Raw genomic sequence first — 21,903 nt, 5'->3', positions numbered from 1 at the left:
ATAAGCAGAACCTTCCCCAGGCATTCCAGAGCCCCTGCACAGCGCCTTGGGGACCCAACTCCTGCTCGGGATGCCTGTAGTGCCTGGCTCAGGTGTGTGCCCCCTCCCAGCAGCTGCTGAGCAGCACCACTGGGCCTTTAGGTTTCTGTCCTGCTCGGCGGGTTGCCTGCCTCCACAACGGCTGATTGGTTGGTGGATGACAGATTGACTGATTGATATCATTGGCATTATCATCATCAGGACCCTCTTTCCTTCAGTGAGTGACAATGGGCAGGTCTCACAACTCAGACATCGAAAGACAAACCTTCCCAATAAAGAGGCAAGAAAGAGAGCAGATAGGCGTGAGCAGCTGCCCTTCCGGTTGCACACAGGCCCCAAAATAGAACCTGGGCACGGCCCGAGCATCGTGCCCACACACAAACTTTAGGGTTGGCGTACACAGCAGTTATGATGAGGGGCCTTGGAATCAGAGAATGGGTTTGACTCCAGCTGGGCGACCTTGGACAAGTGACTGTACCTCCCTGATCCTCCCTCTCTGCTCTATAAAACTGTGCAAACAACAAACTCTCATTGGGTTGTTGTGAGAATGGAGCAGAAAAACATGTGAAGCCATTAGCACAGTGTCTGCTACATGGCAAATTCTCCATCAGTGGGGGCCATAATTGCTATTACTACATTTGCCAATCTGCGACTACAAGACTCAGACAGCGCAGCACATCTTCCTCCCCTCAACACCTCCCACCTTCAATTGCCTCCCACCCTCCTGCTTCCTATGGCCCTGAGAGCCACAGTTTCTGCCCTAGGAGCAAAATCTCTGCTAAATATGCCACGTATGAAGGATGCTAGATCCATCTTTCAAAGCCCAATTCAAGTGCCATCTTCTCTTCCCTGATCCACCATCCTCTCATGATCTCTGCTGCCTTGGAACAATCCGAGCACAGTCTCCCGCCACCTGGCTCATTCCTCCCTGATGCACTGTCATTTCTGTGCATTTCTTATAGCCCCTTCCAGGCTTAAGCATCTTAAGGGCAAAGATACACCTGAGCCATCTCTGTCCCCATGTGCCCTGCATGCTGAAGGCATTTGGCACATATTTGTCCTCTGAACGTCATTTTGATGAATAAGGCAACCCTCTGTCCAGTCCGCTTCCACAGACAGAGAAGGTGTTCCAGGTGGGTGGCACAGGCCAAGAGATGCTGAGCAGAGTAATTTGGCTGCACTGATCACTGACTCCTGCACTGATCACCTTCCTGCCACACCTGAGCCTCCTGGCCACAGGACGGCATGGCCAGGGAAGAGGAGATGAATTGACAAGCCTCTTGATGAGAATATATATGCTGGCCATGCCAGCCAGCAGGGACAGAGTTGGTAAGATGAGAAAGGCCAAACTACCACTGGAGAGCTGACAGCCAGATTCCTAAAACCAACTCTAATTCTCTTAATTCAGCATTGTGATGCCTGGGAAGGTTTCTGAGTGACCCAGCTGTCAGGCAGCTCCAGCTCCAGACAAATGATGTTGATCTGGAGCTCAAGGTCTAAGTCCAAGACTCAACTCTGACATTTAATAGCATTTAATACCTTGGGAGGGTCAACTCGCCTCTCTGGGCCTTTTTCTTTATCTGTAAAATGGGGATATAATGCCATGATCTCCCTAAATGGGTGGTTATGGGACTCAAATGAGAGAATGTACATGGCAATACACCAAGCTAAGCAAAGAACCATAGGAACCCATTACTTTCCAGAGCTTGAAGATGATGGTCCAATCAATGGTGAATTGGATAAAGAAAATGTGGTATACACACACCATGGAATACTATGCGGCCATAAAAAAGAACAAAATCACGTAGCAACATGAGGCAGCTGGACTTCATTATCTTAAGTAAATTCACACAGAAACAGAAAACCAAATATCACATGTTCTCATTTATAAGTGGGAGCTAAACCTCGGGTATGCACAGACATAAAGATGGCAACAAGAGGTGGGGGGATTCCAAAAGGAGGGAGGGTGAGAGGGCACAGGGATGAACAGCTTCCTATTGGGTACTATGTCCACTAGAGAGTGAACAGGATCAGTAGAAACCCAAACCTCAGCATCACACAATATACTCCTGTAACAAAGCTGCACTCCCTGAATCTAAAATTAAAATTTAGAAGAAATCGAACATTTCAGAAGTAGGGAGAGAATAACTATAGAAATGTCCAAGGTGATCACGGTATTAATGAGTTATGAAATGTTCTTAGAGAAAATATTTCTCCCCAAATTGCTGTCTGTTCATTACATACTACAGTTATTACAAATACATACTCATAATTTTCCTGTTGAAAACATTTACAATATACTCTTTTAGTACTTTTGAAACATGCAATATGTTAAAATTTATCATTGTCACTATTCTGTGCAATAGATCACTAATGACTATTTCTTCTGTCTAATTGAAACTTTGTACCCTTTGGTCAACATCTCTCCTTTCCCCTCACTCCCCCTCCCCCAGCATCATATATCAAAACACAAAAGTGTACCCCATAGATAGATGTAATTATGTCCATTTAAAAAATAAAATAATATTAAAAAGTTGATGGCTCAAAGTAAATCGAGTAATTATAAGTTGAGCTTTGTTTTTGTGTAGTTAGATCATTCTGAGGACACTGACAGCGATAATATATCCTGATAGCTCTGATGTCAATTAATAATGTCAGGGCTGACTCACTACATACTTGCTCATGATTTCAAGCAGTTTTGGGTACTCAGCCTAAAGTAAAATTGCTGGATTCATTTTTCTCTAGTCAGACTACATATGCCCTGTTGCAGAGAACCTCGGAACACATGTTCCTCTGCCCTGGGAATGAAGTACCGATTCTATCCTCTTCCCAGTGTGCAGTCACAGGTCTGCAGAAGTTGCCTCTCCTTAACGCTTGGCTCAGGAAGAGGAAAACCAGTGCCTGTGTGGATCTGATGAATGTTTAATGGGAATTCATTAAACTCAGAATCCACTTAGCAGTCATTAGCAACAGCATCAGCATCTGTAGGAGAGTGTGTACCAAACACAAATGTGCCTCCTGCTTTAAAAGTTAATATTACCTTTGGTGATCATACTTTTCTCCAAAGAGTATGTTTTCTCTCACATTTCCGTGAAAGATCCACGCCTGCTGTGAAACGTAGGCCAAAGTTCCATTGACCGCCACCACCCCTTTCTGCAACTGCATCTGGAACAACAAAACCAGAGAAGCTTCAGGAGCCAAGCCTTGAGGACGTTTCCTCGAGTGCCCGTTGCACCCTGCCACCCACCTATTCCACAAGTATTGGTTACAAAGGTGCAAAAGCATCGACAGGATGTCTTGTCCATGCACCGGAAAGCCCAACCATGTAGATGGAGAATCTCAGAGTCAGACACCTGCACAGGGCCAGGCAGGGAATGTTTGAAAAGAGTCAGTGGTAAGCTCTGCTGCAAATGGGAGAGCTTGGACTCCAGGGCTGCTCCCAGTGCACATGGCACCTGGCCCCAACTACAACAGGGTGTTCTCTCAACAGACTCTTCACAAGAGGCTCCCCTTCCTCCAGGTGCACTGGCTGGACCCAACCCTGCTCAGCCAGGCCCTGGGAGCAGGGCACCGCCTGCATGGCTGTGGGTGCTAGCCTTCGCACACCCCATCTTCGGGAAGCAGCCTTGACTCAGTTGCATCGTTGGTGCCATGAAAGGATGCAGGCCTGATGGGGCAGGATTTTCTAATTTGTCAAGAGGAGTCAAAGATCCAGTTTTCCATGAAATCTTTGGACTTTTAAAGCATGCGGCAATCCAATTAAAACTATGCACGGTCTCCAGTTTGTGACCCTGAGTACATACGCTCATTTAAGATGACCCCTCATGGGGGCAACCAATACACAACGGTAGACAGTGGGGATGCAATGTTCAAAGCTATCAACAGAAGGGACATGTGGGGCAGGCCGCAGTGCTCAGGGCTGATGCTCACGGGGCAGTGGCAGTGGGTCCAGGGGCAGAGGAGGAGAGTCACCAAGGCAGCCAAAGGATGTGATGCCATTTCACCTCAGGAGTTGTGCAATGGACAAAGAATTCAATTTGGAGAAGAGACCATGATGATAACAATAATAATCATAGTATTTTTAATGTGTAGGGTATATTCCGTGCACTGAGTTAAGAGTATGTTCAATGTTTATCACCATGACTGGCCTTGCAAATTATCCTATAGTCAACTATTGCTTACATAATCTCATTCGATCCTCACCACAACTCTCCTTAGCCCCATTTTACAGACAAGGAAACCAAGAGGTTTTATGAGGCTCAGAGAGGTTAAGTTACCTGCCCAAAGCTAAGCAGTGAGCATGTGGCAGAAAAAAGCCAGGCTATCCAGAGTGCCCCCCTGCCTCCCCAGTGACCACAGCAAGGGGCCTGATCCCACCACTGTTGCGTGGGAGATAGATGCAATGTTATCTCAAAATTTCCGAAGGATAAAAATTAAAAGGAGGCAAATTTCACTCCAGTATACATCAAAATTCTCCAAAAAGGGAACTGGCTGTGACATGTTGAGTTTCCCATCACTGGAGCTATCCGAGCAGAAGTTGGGTCATCTCTTATGCAGTAGGATGCTATTAAGAGTATTCACATGATTATGTGGGGAATTGATCTGAGTCACCTCTATGGCTCCCGCTGACTCATCATGGAGGCACACACTCTAAGAGCGTGGGTGACCTCAGGAACTCATCTGATTCAGCCCCCACCTCCGCCTGCAGGCAGGGAAGGAGTTGTCATTCTTTCTACAGATGAGTCAACTGAGGCCAAAAGAAGTCACTCATATTAAAACTCATAAGACACATCCCACCACCACCCTATTCTGGAATCTCCACTTCTTCAGAAGTACTCTGACCTCTTCCTGAAAGAGGCAATCCCAGCTTCACAAACTTCCCTTTAGCAACAGCAGAGTGGGGAGAAAGAGGACTTAGCATTTTTTTTCCCACAAAGCTTATTCATGTGGCACGCGACGTGGAAACCATGGTGACATAGAGGTTTGTAAAAACTACAAATGGCTTGGCCATTTTCCCTGGGGTCACCCAACTAGAAGGAGCAGAGAAGGGACAAGGACCCAAGTCCCCTCCCTCTTCCTACCCCAAGGTTTGCAGAGAAGCTGGGGGCACGAGCTGCTTTAGTTCAGGCATAAAATACATCTATAGTCACTGTGAGCTCCTGACTCCAAAGTCCTTCCACACCAAGCTGCCTCGCTGGCATTTCTAAATCAGGGCAGCCCAAGTCATGGAGAAAACCATGGGTTTAAGGACCCGACTTTCCTTTGACCAAGATGGAGCTTTAGGCAAAGAGGCAATCACCATTCAATAGACCTCCTCAATGGCAAACTTAAGAGTTTGTGAAAAACTCAGCCTCATCTGGCCCAGGGGCCTGGAGCTGCTGAGCGCACTAACCTCCCAGAAATGATCGTGAACCACATGCACAGTGTCCAGTGCAACCGAGGCCATCTGCTAGGTCCACTGTTCTCATGGCACCACACCTGACCAGAAGGGAGCCACTTCATTGTCATGTTAATGTTCCATCCTCACAGCACTCATCACACAGCTTACCTGTCCTAGGAGAGCTGCAAGGAGGGAGCTCTTTCCACTTCCCACATTCCCACATATTCCCAAGATCTTCCCCTGCCAGAGAAACAGAGATAGGACACAGTCACTCTCTCCCACTTCTTAGAGGGTCTGGCCCAAAGGTGCTGCTCTCAAACTATGCTGGTCAGGCCAGGCGGAGAACAATGGGTCACTGCTGGCTTGGGGCATGGCAGCTGCAGCCACACCACCCCAGCCCCGCATATACACAGCCTGGGAGGAGGATGCAGGAATGTAAGTCTTAATTAACTGCTTTCCCTTTTGTGGCATAACCAAGCACCCAGAGGGCTTCTAGAAATCATGTAAGATCACTGGTGTGAAACAGCCTTGTGCTGGTCTGGGAGCCACAGGCCTTGAACATGAAGGCTACTCTGTGCTCAGACTCCAGAAAAGCAAATCTAATGGGATGCAAAAGGCTGTACAACCCAGGGGGGACCAGGGTACCTTTTGAAGTATGAAGATCTAGGGGCTTTTCAAAAATCTTTTTTTAATGGAATCCTCCACCATAACAACTCAATCTGGAACTACTGAGAAGTTACACTATTCTAACATTCTATAGCTCTAGATTTATTAATTCAACCAACAAATCATTATTAGAGCCTGCTATGTGCCAAGCACTGTTCCAACCACCAGCAAGAACAGCAATGAACACAACAGGCAATGGCCTGCGTCTGCCCTCATGAAACTTACCTTGTAGTCAGGGGGAGATGGACAGGAAGCAAGACAAATTAAATGTGGGGCAGGCACATATTTGCTTGCCATGGAGAAAAATAAAGCAGGAAAGAGACAGGGAGTGGGCTGGAGGCTCGGGGATACAAGGAAAGCCTTACTGGAAAGGTAGATGTTTTAGCTTGAGTTTTCCCAGAAACACATCTTGAATCAAGGATTTGAATGAAAGTCACACTGTCATTTGGAAGGTGCAGGAAATTCCAGTAGGGAAGAGGAGAAGTGATACAGGAAAGGGAAGGTGGCCCATCAAGGGCAGCCTATAGGGTCAGCTCCCTAACAGAATATCCTACACAGAAGGCAAACGGAACTCAACCCTGCAGGGAAACTGGAGGAAACTCTGGGGAACTGACTATAGCTTTGTCCCACCCAATGGCAGAGGAGATGGGGTATTGATGCCCCAGCAGTCATTGTTTGAGGGCTGCTCTCTACTCTGTGAAGGTCTTTATAGAGGTGTGCAGAGCCCTTGGGCACAGATGTGGATAAGGCAGTTGGAAGATGGCCAGGAAACACTTAGAGGTCCAGGGCACATGGGCAGGGACAGCATCTGCCACAGGTGACAGTTGGGTAAGACCTGAAGGAGGTAAGGAAGGGTGCCATAGGGTATCTGGGGAGAATCACTGCAGGCAAACAGCCCACGTGGAGACTGATGTGGAAGCATGCCCACTCTTGTGTTCAAGCAGATATTGCAATACTGCACTTGCAGCATCCGAGAACATTCTCATGTAGGCCTGCTCCCTGCAATCCCCTTAGGGCAAACATGCCCAACATGGGGCCAAATATGGCTTTTTTCCCACCCCAAGCTAGACCAGAAAGGCACATCCCCTGTCTGCCACTCTCAGCACATGAGAGTTGCTGCCTGTCATCAATAACTCCTTACACAAGGTCTTTGTTGAATCCCAGGCACCTTGGGATAAAATAGTGATCCACACAGATGCCTCCCTGCCCTTGCAGAGCCCACATGGATATAAATCTGGTTGGCTGAGTGCAATTGAGCTCAGATTTCAGTTAAGTCCCACTGAGTGCCACCTACTTTGCCTTCTCGCCACTCTCCCCATGAAGCACCTGACTTCCCCCACCCTGCCTTCCCATTTGCCTCCAAGAGGCCTCCATGAACTTCCCGTGTTCTAAGGACTTCCTGGCCACGCAGTGGCTTTGCTAATGTGCTATTCCATATGCTGATGACTCTGGAATTCCTGCGTCATGAAATGAAGCTGGATCTATTTAGTTTTCCTAAAAGGACTTCAAGGAACTGGGGCATTAAAGAGACCGCAGATGTGATGCAGCCTCACCAGGTATTTGGTTGCCCTCTGAGTCCTGTCCACTTCTTGGGGCCAAATAAGAAGCCTTCTAGATTCATCCTTGTCTTTAGCAGAAAATCCATGAGGCCTGTATCCTCTGATGATTCTCCCAACAAACATTGCTGGCCACCTTCAAGCCAGGGGCTGGGCTTGGGGATAAGCACATAACTGTGAACAAAAAACCCTGACCCCATGGAGGATCCGGTCTGATGGAATTGAGGAGGAGCTAAACTTGGAAAAACTTGGATGTCCTCAATGTAGAACAGTTGAAGGCAGCACTTAAGCTGGGCATAATTGTTAAAGAAAAAGGCAACAATCATACTTAACATCAGCTGAGACTTACTATGGGCTTAGCATTTTTCTGTGGTATCTGAGTTCCCCCTGCCACCTTGTGAAATGGGTACTTCTATGAAATGCATGGTGCAGGTAAAGAAACGGAGGCTCAGGGAGCTTCAGCAAGATGTCCAAAGTCAAGCAGCTAAGAAGTGGCTGTGCCTGGAACTGCGGTCCCCCAGGCTCCAGAGGCAATACTGCATTGCCCCCAATGTATCTTCAATTTATTCCACAAAACACTGACCGCATCTTGAGGCAGGAATTCCAGAGTCACTGACATATGGAATAGCACATTAGCAAAGCCATTGCGTGGCCAGAAAGCAGCGTCCTTAGAACACGGAAAGTTCACGGAGGCCTCTTAGAGGCAAATGGGAAGGCAGGGTGGGGGAAGTCAGGTGCTCCACGGGGAGAGTGGCGAGAAGGCAAATAGGTGGCACTCAGTGGGACTTCGCTGAAATCTGAGCTCAGTTGCACTCAGCCAACCAAATATCGTTTCCGATGAATCCGTGGCAGATAGCCTTGTTAGCTACAAGAGGTACCATTCTCACACCAGCTATTGAGGTTGACATTGCATAATAAATGAGAACCTCTGGCACAGGGAAAGAGTGAGTCAACAGGATGAGAGATTAAAATACTAGGCACAAGATTAATGTTGAGGCCTCTGCAGCAAAATCAACACTGTCACCCTGGGAGTGTGCTGCTGAGTTCCCAGAGCAAGAAAGAGATGCATGCAGGAGATGCAGGAGGAGGCCAAACATTCCCTAAATCCACAGCGTTGCCTGAAATCTCCATCCCCCAATCTTGAGGGGAGAGAACAACAAACAGACTCTGGCTGGCTTGGCTGGCTTAGCCCTTAGCTGGGTTGCTTGTTATCTCAGTTTGCTTTTTACAAGAGGAGTATTTCCTGGTGGTTAAGAGCCCAGACTCTGAGGCCAGGTGCCCTGGATATGAAACCCTCCCCTGCCACTTGCTAGCTATGTGACCTTGGGCAAGCTATTTAACCCTCTTGTTCCTTAGGCTCCTCAACCATCAAGTGGGGGCAGTTATGATGCCTAGTTATTGGGGTGGTTGAGTTTATTATGTACCTGGTAAACAGTAGTGTTCAAAATTATCAGTCATTATCATCTATCGTAATATTCCAATGTGAAATTAAGAACATATCTAGGGCAGGAGCAGTGGTTCATGCCTGTAATCCCAGCACTTGACCCAGGAGGCCAAGACAGAGAATCACTTGAGGCCAGGAGTTCGAGCCCGGCCTGGGAAATATAGCAAAACTCCATCTCTATCAAAAAAAAAAAATTAATTTAAAAATTATCCCTCTTTCTCCTGGTAAATAAAAAAAAATTTTAAATTATCCAGGCGTGGTGATGCATGCTTGTAGTCCCAGCTACTTGGGAGGCTGAGGCAGGAGGATCGCTTGAGCCCAGGAGTTTGAGGCTGCACTGAGCTTTGATTTCACCACTGCACTCCAGCCTGGGCAAAACAGTAAGACCCTGTCTCACACACACAAAAAGAGAACAAATCTAAAAGGATTTATGAAAGCTAGTCAGTTCAAGCCTAGCCACCTGGAGTGGACTGTTCATTCAAAATTGCAACTGACTCTAAGGCAAGTACTACAGATCAGAATGAATATAACCACCGTCTTCTCCACACTTGGAGACAGGGCCTCCAATGTTCATGTACATAGTTTTAAAATTGGGGGAAAAATACAGGGACTCTGGTTAGAGACATCCCATCACCACCTTCAGCTCTAACTGAACTGTATCAGACCTGGAGAAGGCTGTAGCTATGCAATGCAAGGAGGAGGGCTGTAGGCCACACCTGTGCAACACACACCTACCTTTCTCACCACAAAGCTTATGCTGTGCAGAACCGATTTGAGGCTGCCACTTTGCTCCTCTGGGCCAGTGGCTCCCTTGGCTGGTGGACTCCACTCACTGTATGCCTCTGACCTCTGTTTCTTGAATAAATGCCTTTTCTGGTTCTGCACTTTCTTTGGGTCACTTTTCCTGCTGGCTTCATGCTCCCATGTCAAGGTGGCATTTGCTAAAAGCAAGACAGTATCTGGGTCTTCTGGTTGGGTGATGTAAGATGGGGGGCTTTTATCTATGAGAATTTTCTAAGATTAAAGAGACAAAATTAACTGAGCAGATGTCATCCATTTGCAAGAATCATCCCAATATATCTCCTAATGACCCCGAATCACAGTTTTGGCCATTCTAACCCAGCACATCCAGGAAAGAGGTTCTGAAATTATTCCCCCAGGAGAAGCTGCAGCAGAAATAGTCCACTAGCTCATGCTATCTGGGACAGTTGCCTCTTTAACCACAAGGCCTATGTGGGTCACCCACATTGGAGAATACTGATCCCAACCACATTTCACCCTTGTGCCCAAGACAGTCAGTCTTACCAGTCTTTGGGCAGTGGACTTCACTGCTTGGCACTAAATGCTTATGAAACCAAGGTCATATGCTCAATCTCTGCTGTGTCCTCTTCCTAGGCCACTCAGTCCAGTTCGACAAAGCATTTGCTAAGCCCTAACCATGTGCCAGACTTTGGGGTAAAAGCAGAAATGCAAATATAAATAAGGCACAGTTCCTGTCCTTGAAGAGATTACAGTCTGGAGGGAGATGAGAGCATGCACGGATTGTTTCTGTAAAATGTGATGAGGACAAAGCACTGCGACTGCCAGAGAAGGGACACTTGGCTTCTCATTCTCGAGGTCCACGCACTTGGTGCTTGAGCTGGGTCTGTACAGGTGTTGTATAGGCAGAGATGAGAAAGGGAAAGAGGATGACAGCATTCTACCTGAGGGCCCAGCATGGGCAAAGGCAAGGAGCATGCAAAGGCATGGTTTTGTTGGGGTGGCGGCATGAAACAAGCAATTCAGGATTACTGAGGCACAGAGTTCAAATTGGGAAGGGAGGGGGACACAAAACTGAGAACGCACAGATGGACAGCCTGGAGGGGACAAGGGTTCAAGGATTTTGAGCAGGTGCGAATGAGTATTGGTAATCAGACCAGTATTTTAACAGCTCTCTTTGGGTTGAGAACTATATGGACTTGAGAAGAATGTTAGAAAAAGAAGGGTTAGGTCATAAATCACTGCACTAATCAGATGAGAGATGAGGGAGGCCTCGATTGAAGGCAGTGGCAGTAGGGACAGAGTGAAGGTTGAGGAGTCAAGAAATGCCACCCTTTATCTAGTCTAAGAAGCACCTTTATTTTTTTTCTGATATCATAATACATTCAATTAATGTGATGGTGTTCTTATGTTTTGTTCAAAGAGTAATAACTCAACAGTGTACCTTCCAATCCAATCTTACAATGGCGCCCCTTAAAATGGAGAGAATACCATAATCAGGGGTTGACTTAACAGGGTTCTTGACTGGTTGGATGTGTATGGTAAGGGAAAAGAGGAGTGCATGAACCAGGATGCTTACAATGACTTCCGGATTTCCGACTTGGGTGAGTAAGATCATTCAATCAATTCATAGACGTTTGAACAAGCTTCTGTGTTGATAAAAATGCCCTTCTTCCCTTTCCTCTCCTCAGTTGAACTTTCAAACCACTTTATTTGCCCTTCTCAAATGTCGCTTATATCCTTATCATGTATAGAGATTTTTAGAGTGCCTGGTCCCACATTGGAACAGAGGCTTTTGACGACAAAGCCTCTCTATTCCTTATATTTGCATTTCCCATGTCTTATACATAGGAGGCACAAAGTAAATCTTTGATGAGTGAATAAATGAAGGAATAAAGGGACTAAATGAGTGCATAAATGTAGGGATCCCAACATCCTCTTCATCACGTCCATCACCATGCCCATCAAAGGACAAACTAGGTAAAGTGGGGATGACTCAGTACAAAACCAACCTCACTTGTGGAACACTTAGGATGGATAGATTGTTTAAGGAAAATAGGGTCAGGAACATCTTCTTCACGTACAGAGACTCTATCTCATCATTCCTACAGACAACCTATAAAACTCTGCCTGCTCTGTCCTTCATACACATTTATTCATCTAACTCTGAATGGATGCCCTCCTCCCAGTGTCAACTCAACAAGCGACCCAGCTCTCCAGCAGGTTGGTATAGACTCCACATATCTGAGCATTTTCCCACCCCAAAATGAGATCTCTCTTCCCTACTCACCCAGGGTTAGTTATACCTTCATTCTCCTTAGAGAGACATTCGCTTCAGCCATTGCTTTGATGGAGAAGGGCAAGATTGCAATGGAAAACTTCATTACATTAAACATGGCAATCACACTAAATGCCTGAAGAACAAAAGAGAAGTATGAGGGTTTAGAAGGAGAAGTCACCTTGGCTCTAAAGTGTTATACACATGGGGATTAAACTTGCTCAGATGAGAAATGGCGGCATCGTTGGAATGCACAGAGGAACAATCTTTTCACTTCGTGGCTCAGAAACCATGGGTTGGCCAGTTGGGGATAGCAGCATCTTAATCTATTTTGCTTTGGGATTTTCACCAAAACGATGGCAAGTATATCCCCTTGTCTCTGTTGATTCAGAAGGGAAGAGGTCTGAGGCAGGCCACTAACAGAATACATTTGGCAATCTCCATCCACACTGCATCCTCATTTGAATCTAGACTATTCACTCAAAGCCCATGCAGACTGTCCTAAAGCACCCCCTGCTCTCAGTTCTTCAGAGGCATCTGACCCTTTGGAGCTAGAGCATTATCTTCACGCTACACACCACACCACACCACAGCCTCAGGGTTGGGGCTGGAAGCTCCCCAGAGAGACCTGCTTGCACCTGGGGGAAGCTGGAGGGTGACCTCACTCTCCTGTTCCCAGGACCTGGCCTCCATGCCCTGCCTCCCCATGCACCACACGAGGCCAGATTTGAGAGCCTTTGGTCAACTCTGGTTCCCCCCATCCTCCCCCACAAAAAAATCACCTCTGTTCACGCGGCCTTCCTTGCTGTGCCCTGCATAGTGGGTGGTTGATATTCTATAGCCTCAATGAAAACAAGCCTTCTCCCTTTGGTTGGTGCCCCAGGGGTGCATGATTTCATCTCTCCAATTTCATCTTCTCATCTGTCCGAATTGTAATTAGCAGCCTCTCCCTAGCTACCCATTTAAGAAATTGATAATACAACTTTCTTCATCTAATCCTGAGTGATCCTGCCTGCTGTTAAATGGGCCCCACGGACAGGGCCCCAGGCTTCAACTAATCCTAGTCCCTTCATTAAGAGGATAATGAAAGATGCTTCTATCACATCTGGTCCTAAATACATCCTCAAAGGGAATTCAGTTCTTCCAGGTCCCAAAGCTCCACCTTGGCTCAGGAAGCCCAGGCCTGGCTGACAGAGCACATGAGTGGCCTGATGTGACTGAATACCCTGGAGGTGACGGACTCCTGACATGACCTTAGCAGAGGAAGTGACTGCAATCAGTTCTGAATCCAAAAGACCCAGAGCTTTGCAAATTTGGTTTTGGTATAGATTCCCTCTAAACTATCATGTTAGAAAATATGAACTACGTGCACTCAATTTGATTTGCTTGATATGCTCCTGGAGAAAAAAAAATAGTATTCCTTTTGGTCTGGGATCAGAGAAAGTCACAATAATTGAGCAGCCCTGGTGTATCCTTGCCATTCAATCTGGCTTTGGGCTCACAGCTGGGTTGAAGGCCCGAAAGTGTGTCAAAGTAAACTGTGCATGAGTGATTGCCTGCTGAAGAACCAGAGAAAATAAAAGCAACTCACCAAGAAACACAGGGCAATAATGGGATTAAACACAGGGCAGTCATGGGTCCCACAAAGGATGGCTCAGCAAGCACATTCTGGCTTTGCAAACGTCACCTCTTTCCTCCCCCGTGAGGTCCCTGATTTTAGGTGCAATTCTTCCTCTACGAACTTACTTATTTCCTTCTCTCTCTCTCTCTCATTTTTTTCTTGTCTTTGTTGACTTTCCTCCAACTACTTAGTTTAATACTTAGCTAGTTTTTTCTTTATTTAAGCCAGGAATCAGTTTCCCTGTAGCTCAGCATTTCTTTATCTTTGGATGTCCAGGCCCCTTGTAAAGAACTTGAACATCTCACATTCATCCCAGCTCTCCCTCTAAGGCTTTCAATCCTCATTTGCCTGGCCCAGATGAGAATCAAGGTTAAGAAGAATAGCTAACACTTATATAGGACCTAAGAGCCTGAGATGGTTCTACATGCTTTACACGAAATAACTGATTCAGTCCTCACAACAGCACTGATTGTGGTTATTATCGTCCCATTTACAGATAACAAAACAGAGACCAGAGAGGCTCAATGATTTACTATAAGTCATAGCTACTAAGTAGCAGAGTCTGGATTTAAACGAGGCCGACCGGGCTCCTAAGCCCAGACTCTGACCCCAACACCACTGCCTCTCCCAATACCTACACCTCCTCCCTCCAAGAAAATTTTCTCAAACTCTCCTTCTTGTAGTGTAAATAAATAAAACAGCCAACTGCTTGTTTGGTTTCCATCTTTTTCCCCACACTTAAAATTGTATTCCCACATTAACTATGACCCCTGCCCAGCCATGGACATGATAAGAATCGCTGCCAGGCTCTCCTGGGCCCCTTGTCAGCCAAAGCACTTGTTTCTAAAAGTTGGAGTTGGCCCGGCGCTGTGACTCACGCTGTAATCCCAGCATTTTAGGAGGCCAAGGCAGGTGGGCAACCCGAGGTTGGGAGTTCAAGATCAGCCTGGTCAACATGGTGAAACTCCGTCTCTACTAAAAATACAAAAATTAGCCAGGTGTGGTGGTGGCAGGCACCTGTAATCCCAGCTACTCAGGAGGCTGTGGCAGGAGAATTGCTTGAACCCAGGGGGCAGAGATTGCAGTGAGTCGACATCATGCCACTGCACTCCAGCCTGGGCCACAGAGTAAGAACCTGTCTCAGGAAAAAAAAAAAAAAAAAGTTGGAGTTGAAGTTGCATCCTGTGGCCTGCTGTGATTGGATGCTCCCAATGCCAGTATTGAGCAACGGTAGGCAGGGCTTCCCATCTGGGACTTCCCGGGGTCAGGGTGCAAAAAAGGCCCAATCTGAAGCCAGCTCTTACCACGGGTGCAGTGAGTTTGCGTCTCAGGAGGATGTGGCAGGAGAATGTCAGCACGATGGCTATGGTGGACACAATGGGGGCCAGGGCAGAGTTTCCACTTTGGACAAATCCAGCTTTTTCCAGTAATTTTCTTTCCCTCCTTCTTATATCTGCAAAATAGAACACAGTCCAAGGTGGTCTCATATTGCATGTTGAATGCTAGCATTATGAAATGTATTAGCCCTACTTGATCCTCTTCCAGATGAGTCCTCATGAGTCCTGTTGTGAAGTTTAAATGAAAGGAACCACAGAAAGCCCTGGGCATAAACCCAGCAGGTACTCGCAGCTCGGTACCTGTCAGCTGCCATAACTGGATGGTGTCCAAAGTCCCTTCCAGCCCTGACACTCTGTGTGTCACGACTCATAAGCTCAGATGCCTACAAGGGCCAGGCAAGTGTCATCAATGAAGGGAGTAGGGCCAGAGGGGAGGGAAGACCAGAGCGGGGCTCTACAGTGCAGCGGAATGGAGAGGAGAATCAAAGGGGCAGCCCCTTCTCAGTGCAGGGGAGGCTGGTGCTACCATGAAATGCAGCAGGGACCTCTCCTAGGAGCCTGTTCCCCACCAACTGCAAGTATAGAAACAAAGGAAAATCTCGAGTTCCTTCAAGGGAAATTCTAGGCACCCAGCTAACCCTGAGAAGTAAATGAGCAACTTGATAAGCAAGAAGGTAACAATAGCCTGAAACAACAGCCAAGGAAGTTAGAGTCACAGGAATGTTTGGCTCCCTATGGAAACTAAGGATTATATCTTAACATATGTCCCTGAGTTGTATTTCAGAAAACCCGGACCCCCATCCAATTGATCCACTGGCACACAGACCTCAGAGAAGGGGGAGCTGAGGACAGAACTCTGACTGCAGTTTTTGTTCTAAATTTCTTCCTGAGGGGCCTGGAGGAGGTCATGCCCACCGGCCAGATCCAACACTCTTTTCTGCTAACTCCAAATCTTCAGACAAAGCTTCCCTTCCTTAACCAGGTGCAAATCAGAAAATCTTTGAATCTACCCATGACTTACAAGCTGCCTGCTTTAAGATATCCCACCCTTTCAGGCCAAACCAACATATAATCTCCATGTATGAGTTACGATTTTGCCTGTAACTTTGCTTTCCTGAAGTTGACCCCTGCCTTTAAAAACCCTTGCTTGCAAGCCACTGGGGAGGTCAGGTCTTAACCATGAACTGCCTGATTCTCCTTGCTTGGCACACAGCAAATAAAGGCCCTCCTTTCCCCTGTAGCAAAGCCTCAGCGTGGATATTTGGCCTTACTGTGCCAGATGAGCAGGCCCCAGTTCGGTCCAATAACAACCAGATCATCCACCATTTCAAAGTCGGAGGTCCAGATTTTTATTTATTTATTTATATTTGAGACAGGGTATTGCTTTGTCACCCAGGCTGGAGTGCAATGACATGATAGAGCTCACTGCAGCCTCGACCTCCCAGGCTCAAGTGATTCTCCCACCTCAGCCTCCTGAACACCTGAGACCACCACACCCAGATAATTTCTAAAAACTTTTTTTGCAGAGATGGGATCTCCCTATGTTGCCCAGGCTGGTCTCAAATATTTGGGTTCAAGCAATCCTCCCAAGAGGTCTGGATTTTTGGGAGACATCTCCCTACTTTAAAATGTTGGAAACTAATTGAAAAAACGTTTTTAAATACTATACATCAGGGGAGAAACAAAACACATGTGCTGGCCTGAAGGCACCTGCCTGGTGTCCCAAGAATAGACACAAAAACTCAAGAGTATTCTCCCTTACCTAAGTCCAGAATATGCCCATGGCACTGCAGAGCTCACAAACTACATTCAAGCCTCCTTCACCTGCTGTTTCTTGTCCTCAACCCCAATTCCAGCCTCCTCTGCAAAAGCTCTTTCACATCCGCACAGGACAGCCCTAGATGTTCTAATGGAGTGATCACTACATGCCAGGTGCTCTGCTCAACACTTCACAGGCACTTTCTCATTAGAGCATCCTCACCACTGCGTGATGAGAGAGAGGCTGCTATTTTATGCCTTTTTGACAGGAGAGAAAACTGTCTTCGCAGGTTTAGTAACTTGCCTTTTCAGTGATCGGGGCAGAATTGCAGCCCACTTCTCCTGGGATCCAAGCTCTGCTATCCAGGTGCCCTTCCCCTAAAGAACACCTAGCACCCCCTTGTCCCCAAGAGCACCCTCTTATCTCCACCTCCAGGCCTCTCCTCCTCCCCAGTTCTCTGTACGTCCCAATCTGTCCTATCCCTTTGGCCTACCTGAAAGCTACTTCTGCCAGGAAGCCTTTCCCAGTCTCCCCAACCCAGCATGCTCCTCCATGGAGCATCTCTGTTTCTCCTGTGGCACTTTCCCCATCTTCCCCCATAGAATAACGTGAATTCCTGTGTTCACTCACTCAAGACATTTAAACCTGATGTCTACTATATGCCAGGTGCTGCACTTGTAGTTGGAGAATAGAGGAGTGAGCAGGGTCTCGGCCCTCTTCCAGTGGGGCAGATAGACAATAAAGAAACAAACAATTAAGTAATTACAAATTGTGTTGTGTGACCTGAAAGAAATGAGCAGGATGAAGTGATTGAGAGGTAGGGCATGGAGATGCTTGGAACTGCAGCCCAGAAGTCCTCTCCGGATGTTGGGAAGAGACCTAAAGTCAAGACAAAGTCACTGTAAACATCCAGCGGAAGCGCACTCCAGGCAAAGGAGACAGCAAGTGCAAGGAATGAGTGTGGCGTGTGGTTCTAGAAACAAACTAAGGCAGACACCGCTAGAGCTGAGTTTCCTAAGGTTAAGGTAGAATGTGATAATGTCAGAGAGGTCACCAAGGTTCAGATCATGTCCGACCAAACAGGCCATATGAAAGAATTTGGATTTCCTTCCAAAGACCTAACTTTGAATAATCTTAAGTGTGATAAGAAGCCACGATTTTCCAGCAGAGGAGGAACAGGAGGATCTGATTGACATTTTTTAAAGGTCACTCTGACTGCTGAGTGCACAGTGGATTGCAGGAGGGAGGGAGAAGGCAGGAGCAGGGCCTAGATGTCATAGTCCAGGAGGGAGAGGATATTGGCTTGGACCGGGTAGGAGTGAAATGGAGAGCAGCAGATGGCTTCCGGATATACTTTGAAGGTAGAGCCAACAAACTCGTGGCTATTTTTGAGCTAAGTTATCTCATCCTCCCTTACTCGTAAAAGCAGGAATCCTTTTCCATTTCATTTGTGTAGCTCCCATGGCCTTGCACACAGTAGGAACTTGATATATATTTATTGAACTAAATTGACAAGTTAAATTAAATTGAAATCATATGGAAACAAATTTAATCAAATCAAATTAAATTGCACTGACGTGAACTCAGAGTGTGAGGATGTGTTTCAGGGTCTTCAAAGGGGGTCCCCTAGTGCTGCTGGGGTCCCAACCTGGCGCACTTCCTTTGGCCAGCTCAGAAGCAGGTGCTCTACAGCCACTCCCTAGAGTGCAGATACACAGCTTTGGCCTGGTTCCATGCTGGTGCAAAAGTGTAATTGTCCATCCAGAGAGTCAATTGTAACAGTGGTTCAGATCATTAACTGGTGAACCACCTGAGTCTATGTCAGCAATTATGTAAATGTCCCTGCAATTATATTTGCATTTATATTTGATCGAAATAGTTTCTATATCAGCTTTAAAAAAAGTAAAACATATGCATCTCCTCGTATCTGCCCAAGGAGCGTTGAGTCAGTGGACCATCCAAACACAGGGATGCTGCTGCAGGCAAAGAGGTCTGTGTAACCCTGGATGTGTGTGAGCGTATGTGTGTGTAGATGTCTTCTAAGTCAAGGAAATAGCTGGAGACAGCTTTTTTCCTGCTCACAATATTTTAGTGAATTATTTTTATAAAAGATAACTCGCCAGGACCAGGATCCACATGCCCCAGGAAAGAGAAACCATATGTCACTCACCCTTGGGTTCACCAGAACCCAGATGCCTGGCTCTATTATTAAATCTCCATAATCCTTTGAAAAATCCCTTGACCTGCAGAGCAGCTCAGAGGGTCCCCTCAGCCTCCTTCTGGAATGCCTGGCCCTGGGAACCTTAAGAACCCCTTAGAAGAGCATATTCTACAAGGTAAGTGGTTCTTTAAGCAGCTACTCTTGTCCTACCTTGGATAGTGTTGGTAAAAGATTTCTCCCAGGCATACATTTTGATCAGCTTGATGCAGGTCAGAAACTCATTCATTGTCTGAACTCGCTTGTCTGTCACCAAAATGGCTGACCCTCGGAAAGCTGAATTGAGCTTGGCCATAAACATCTGAAATCAAGGTACAAACACTGTTTTCAGAGAGAACTGCTGAGTTGCAGCTGGCCTAAAAATCCAGAGATGGGAGTGTAGGTGCCAGGAAAAGTTCTAAAGGAAGTTGGCTTGAGAGTCTCAGCCAAGTTCTTCCCTTGAGTTATGGCTGTTCATGCTGTCTAAGGGACACCACGCGGGGGTCAGGCAGGTGATAGAAAGGCATGAATTGCCAGGACGCAAGGGGAGTGCTGGGGGCTTTGACAAATTGAAGAGGCATTCCACTTCCCAGAGCATTCAAATTCAATTTTTTTTAAAGCCTTCACTGTGGCCAGGTGCAGTGGCTTGCACCTGTAATCCCAGCTGCTCAGGAGGCTGAGGCAGGAGGATGGGCTGAGCCCAGGAGTTCAAGACCAGCCTGGACAACATAGCGAGATGCTATCTCTACAAATTTTTTTTTTTTTTTAACTAGCCAGGTACAGTGGCATGCACCTGTAGTCCCAGCTAGTTGGCAGGATTGAGACAGGAAGATTGCTTGAGCCCAGAAGGTTGAGGCTGCAGTGAGCTACGATTGCACCACTGCACTCCAGCCTGGGTGACAGAGCGAGGCCTTGTCACTAAATAAAAACAAAACAAAAAACAAACAAACAAAAACTACCCTGTGCCAAAGGAAGTAAATCTGTGAGTACAAAATGGGGCACAGGCTTCATGAGCCAGAAATGCAGCCTTCCACCCGATTCAGTGAAAGTGTGTGAAATGCAAATATAAAGCAGTTAGAAGCGCAAAAGCCTGCCATTACCTGGACGGGGATGAATATGACATACACCGATATCCCGATGAGAGCTGTGGGCCCCAGAATGAAAAAGGCGTATGTCGCACAAAAGACCATTAGGATCGGGATGGTGGCTGGCAAGGGACAAAACAAGGCAGCTTCAAACAAGGAATAGCTATCACTTGACAGTATATTGAGCACCTGGAAAGAAAAGTGCAAGGGTTCAGGCTTTGGAAGAATCAGTCAAACATGTCTTTAAATGAAGGCTTTCAGACTGGCCGAGGGGATCTAGGGAGAAAGGAGAAAAACTGCTCTAAAGCAGGAAGGGGTCACTGGGGACCAATATGATGAGTTTTATGGGTTCTGGTACCACTTTGGAGAGGCCGGTCTTGTAGGACTGATGATCTCAATGCAGAAAGACAAAGTGTAATGTTACCATCTGGGAGCATGCTGGAGGGACTGCTAGCTGTCTACACAATCTCCCCCACCTCCTTCTACTTCCGCCTTCCTTGTGAAGACAATTCCACTTCTTCGGGGAAGAGATGGGCCCAGAAAAGACTACATTTCCCAGCCTTCTTTGTGGAATGAGTGTGGCCATGTGTCCATGTTGAGGGCAATGAGATGTAAGTCAAAGTGTAGAATGAGACATTTGTGATGAAATCTTAAAGGGAGTCACCTCAACCTGAAAGGCACCCCTTCTTCTGTTCCTCTTTCTCCTACCACCTGTCTGAAGCGTGGCTGGGATGGCTGGGTCTCTAGCATCTACTTTTGAACCATGGTGAGAGCCAGGTGCAAAGATAGTGATAAAGGCAGAAGGATCTGGAAGCTCCTGTGGCAACCCTGCGTTATTCCCTTCTAGATTCCTTTAACATAGAGTGAAATTAATTCCTTTTGTTTAATCCACTGTTATTTTCGTTTTGCTGTATGCAACTGAATCTAATCATAATTAGATGCTTTGAGCTTGCTAAAAGAGCAACTGTAAGAAAGAAGCAAGTCTCTTATCTTACCCCACACCACCTGGGGTTCCCTTGATTAGGGAGTTTTTGTTGTTGTTGTTTGTGTGTGTTTTGTTTGTTTGTTGTTTTTGATAAGTGTTAAGGATTTTATTGCCAAGGATTAAGAGCTTAAGAAAATGTCAGCTCTGAAGTCCAACAGGCATGGTCTTCATTGTGGCTTTGGCACTCCCTGTGCTACACAATTGGGATTATTGAAGCCATCAGTCAATCCATTGTATTAAACGCCTATAGTGTGCTCAGTACTGCTCCACTGTCCCCATAGACCATCAAAGCAACTGGATTAAGTCTCCCTGAGCCCTGTTCCCACTGGAACTAGGAAGTCTCTCCAAATTCTCCAGCCTGAACCGAGCCCTCCTGTGTCGGAACTCCTCTGGTGTTTTGCATCTCCACCCCTCACTTAGCCAGGAGATGGGACATGAAGGGGAGGTCACAGACAAGCAAAACGAAGGCAGGTGCTCCATCCAGGACCCACATCTCACATGCACTCAAACTACTCGGGACTCATTTTCCAACATTAAACTCCTCTGAGCCAGCTTACCTCGCCAACAGAGATGTGCGTCAATGTCTTGAAGGACAACAGGTTTTCAAAAACCAAGGTGGAGAGCGCCACCTTCAACCGGATGGCCGTGCGGTAGTTGATGGCCCAGGCAAGGGCCCAGAAGAAGACTTTGGTAAACTCGGTGACAAAAAGGGCTATGCAAAGGCCGATGCCAACCCAGACATTCCCAGAGGTGCTCTCGGTCTGCTGGAGGATTTGGTGAATGAGAACTGTCTGTAA

At 46.8% G+C, this 21,903-nt stretch overlaps 1 protein-coding gene across 3 annotated transcripts in view; it reads right to left on the bottom strand.

Moving 5' to 3' along the window:
• ABCC12 (ATP binding cassette subfamily C member 12) overlaps positions 1-21,903 on the bottom strand; it is a 71,902-nt gene that overhangs the window by 34,853 nt on the left and 15,146 nt on the right. For all 3 annotated transcript variants that reach the window (XR_007721912.1, XM_050773185.1, XM_050773186.1), the window contains exons 5-12: positions 21,664-21,897; positions 20,137-20,310; positions 19,211-19,358; positions 15,048-15,196; positions 12,151-12,258; positions 9,821-10,099; positions 5,588-5,659; positions 3,080-3,204 (exon numbers count right to left, since the gene is read on the bottom strand). Coding sequence is in view for 2 of the 3 variants with exons in the window: in XM_050773185.1 (XP_050629142.1) it covers positions 3,080-3,204; positions 5,588-5,659; positions 9,821-10,099; positions 12,151-12,258; positions 15,048-15,196; positions 19,211-19,358; positions 20,137-20,310; positions 21,664-21,897 (1,289 nt within the window). In the remaining variant the exon portion in view is untranslated. The remainder of the gene's footprint in view (positions 1-3,079; positions 3,205-5,587; positions 5,660-9,820; positions 10,100-12,150; positions 12,259-15,047; positions 15,197-19,210; positions 19,359-20,136; positions 20,311-21,663; positions 21,898-21,903) is intronic.

This window comes from Macaca thibetana, chromosome 20 (genome assembly GCF_024542745.1).
Source record: "Macaca thibetana thibetana isolate TM-01 chromosome 20, ASM2454274v1, whole genome shotgun sequence".
Lineage (NCBI taxonomy): Eukaryota > Metazoa > Chordata > Mammalia > Primates > Cercopithecidae > Macaca > Macaca thibetana.
Note: the sequence above shows the minus strand (reverse complement) of the source record. Positions and strands in the feature narration are given on the sequence as shown.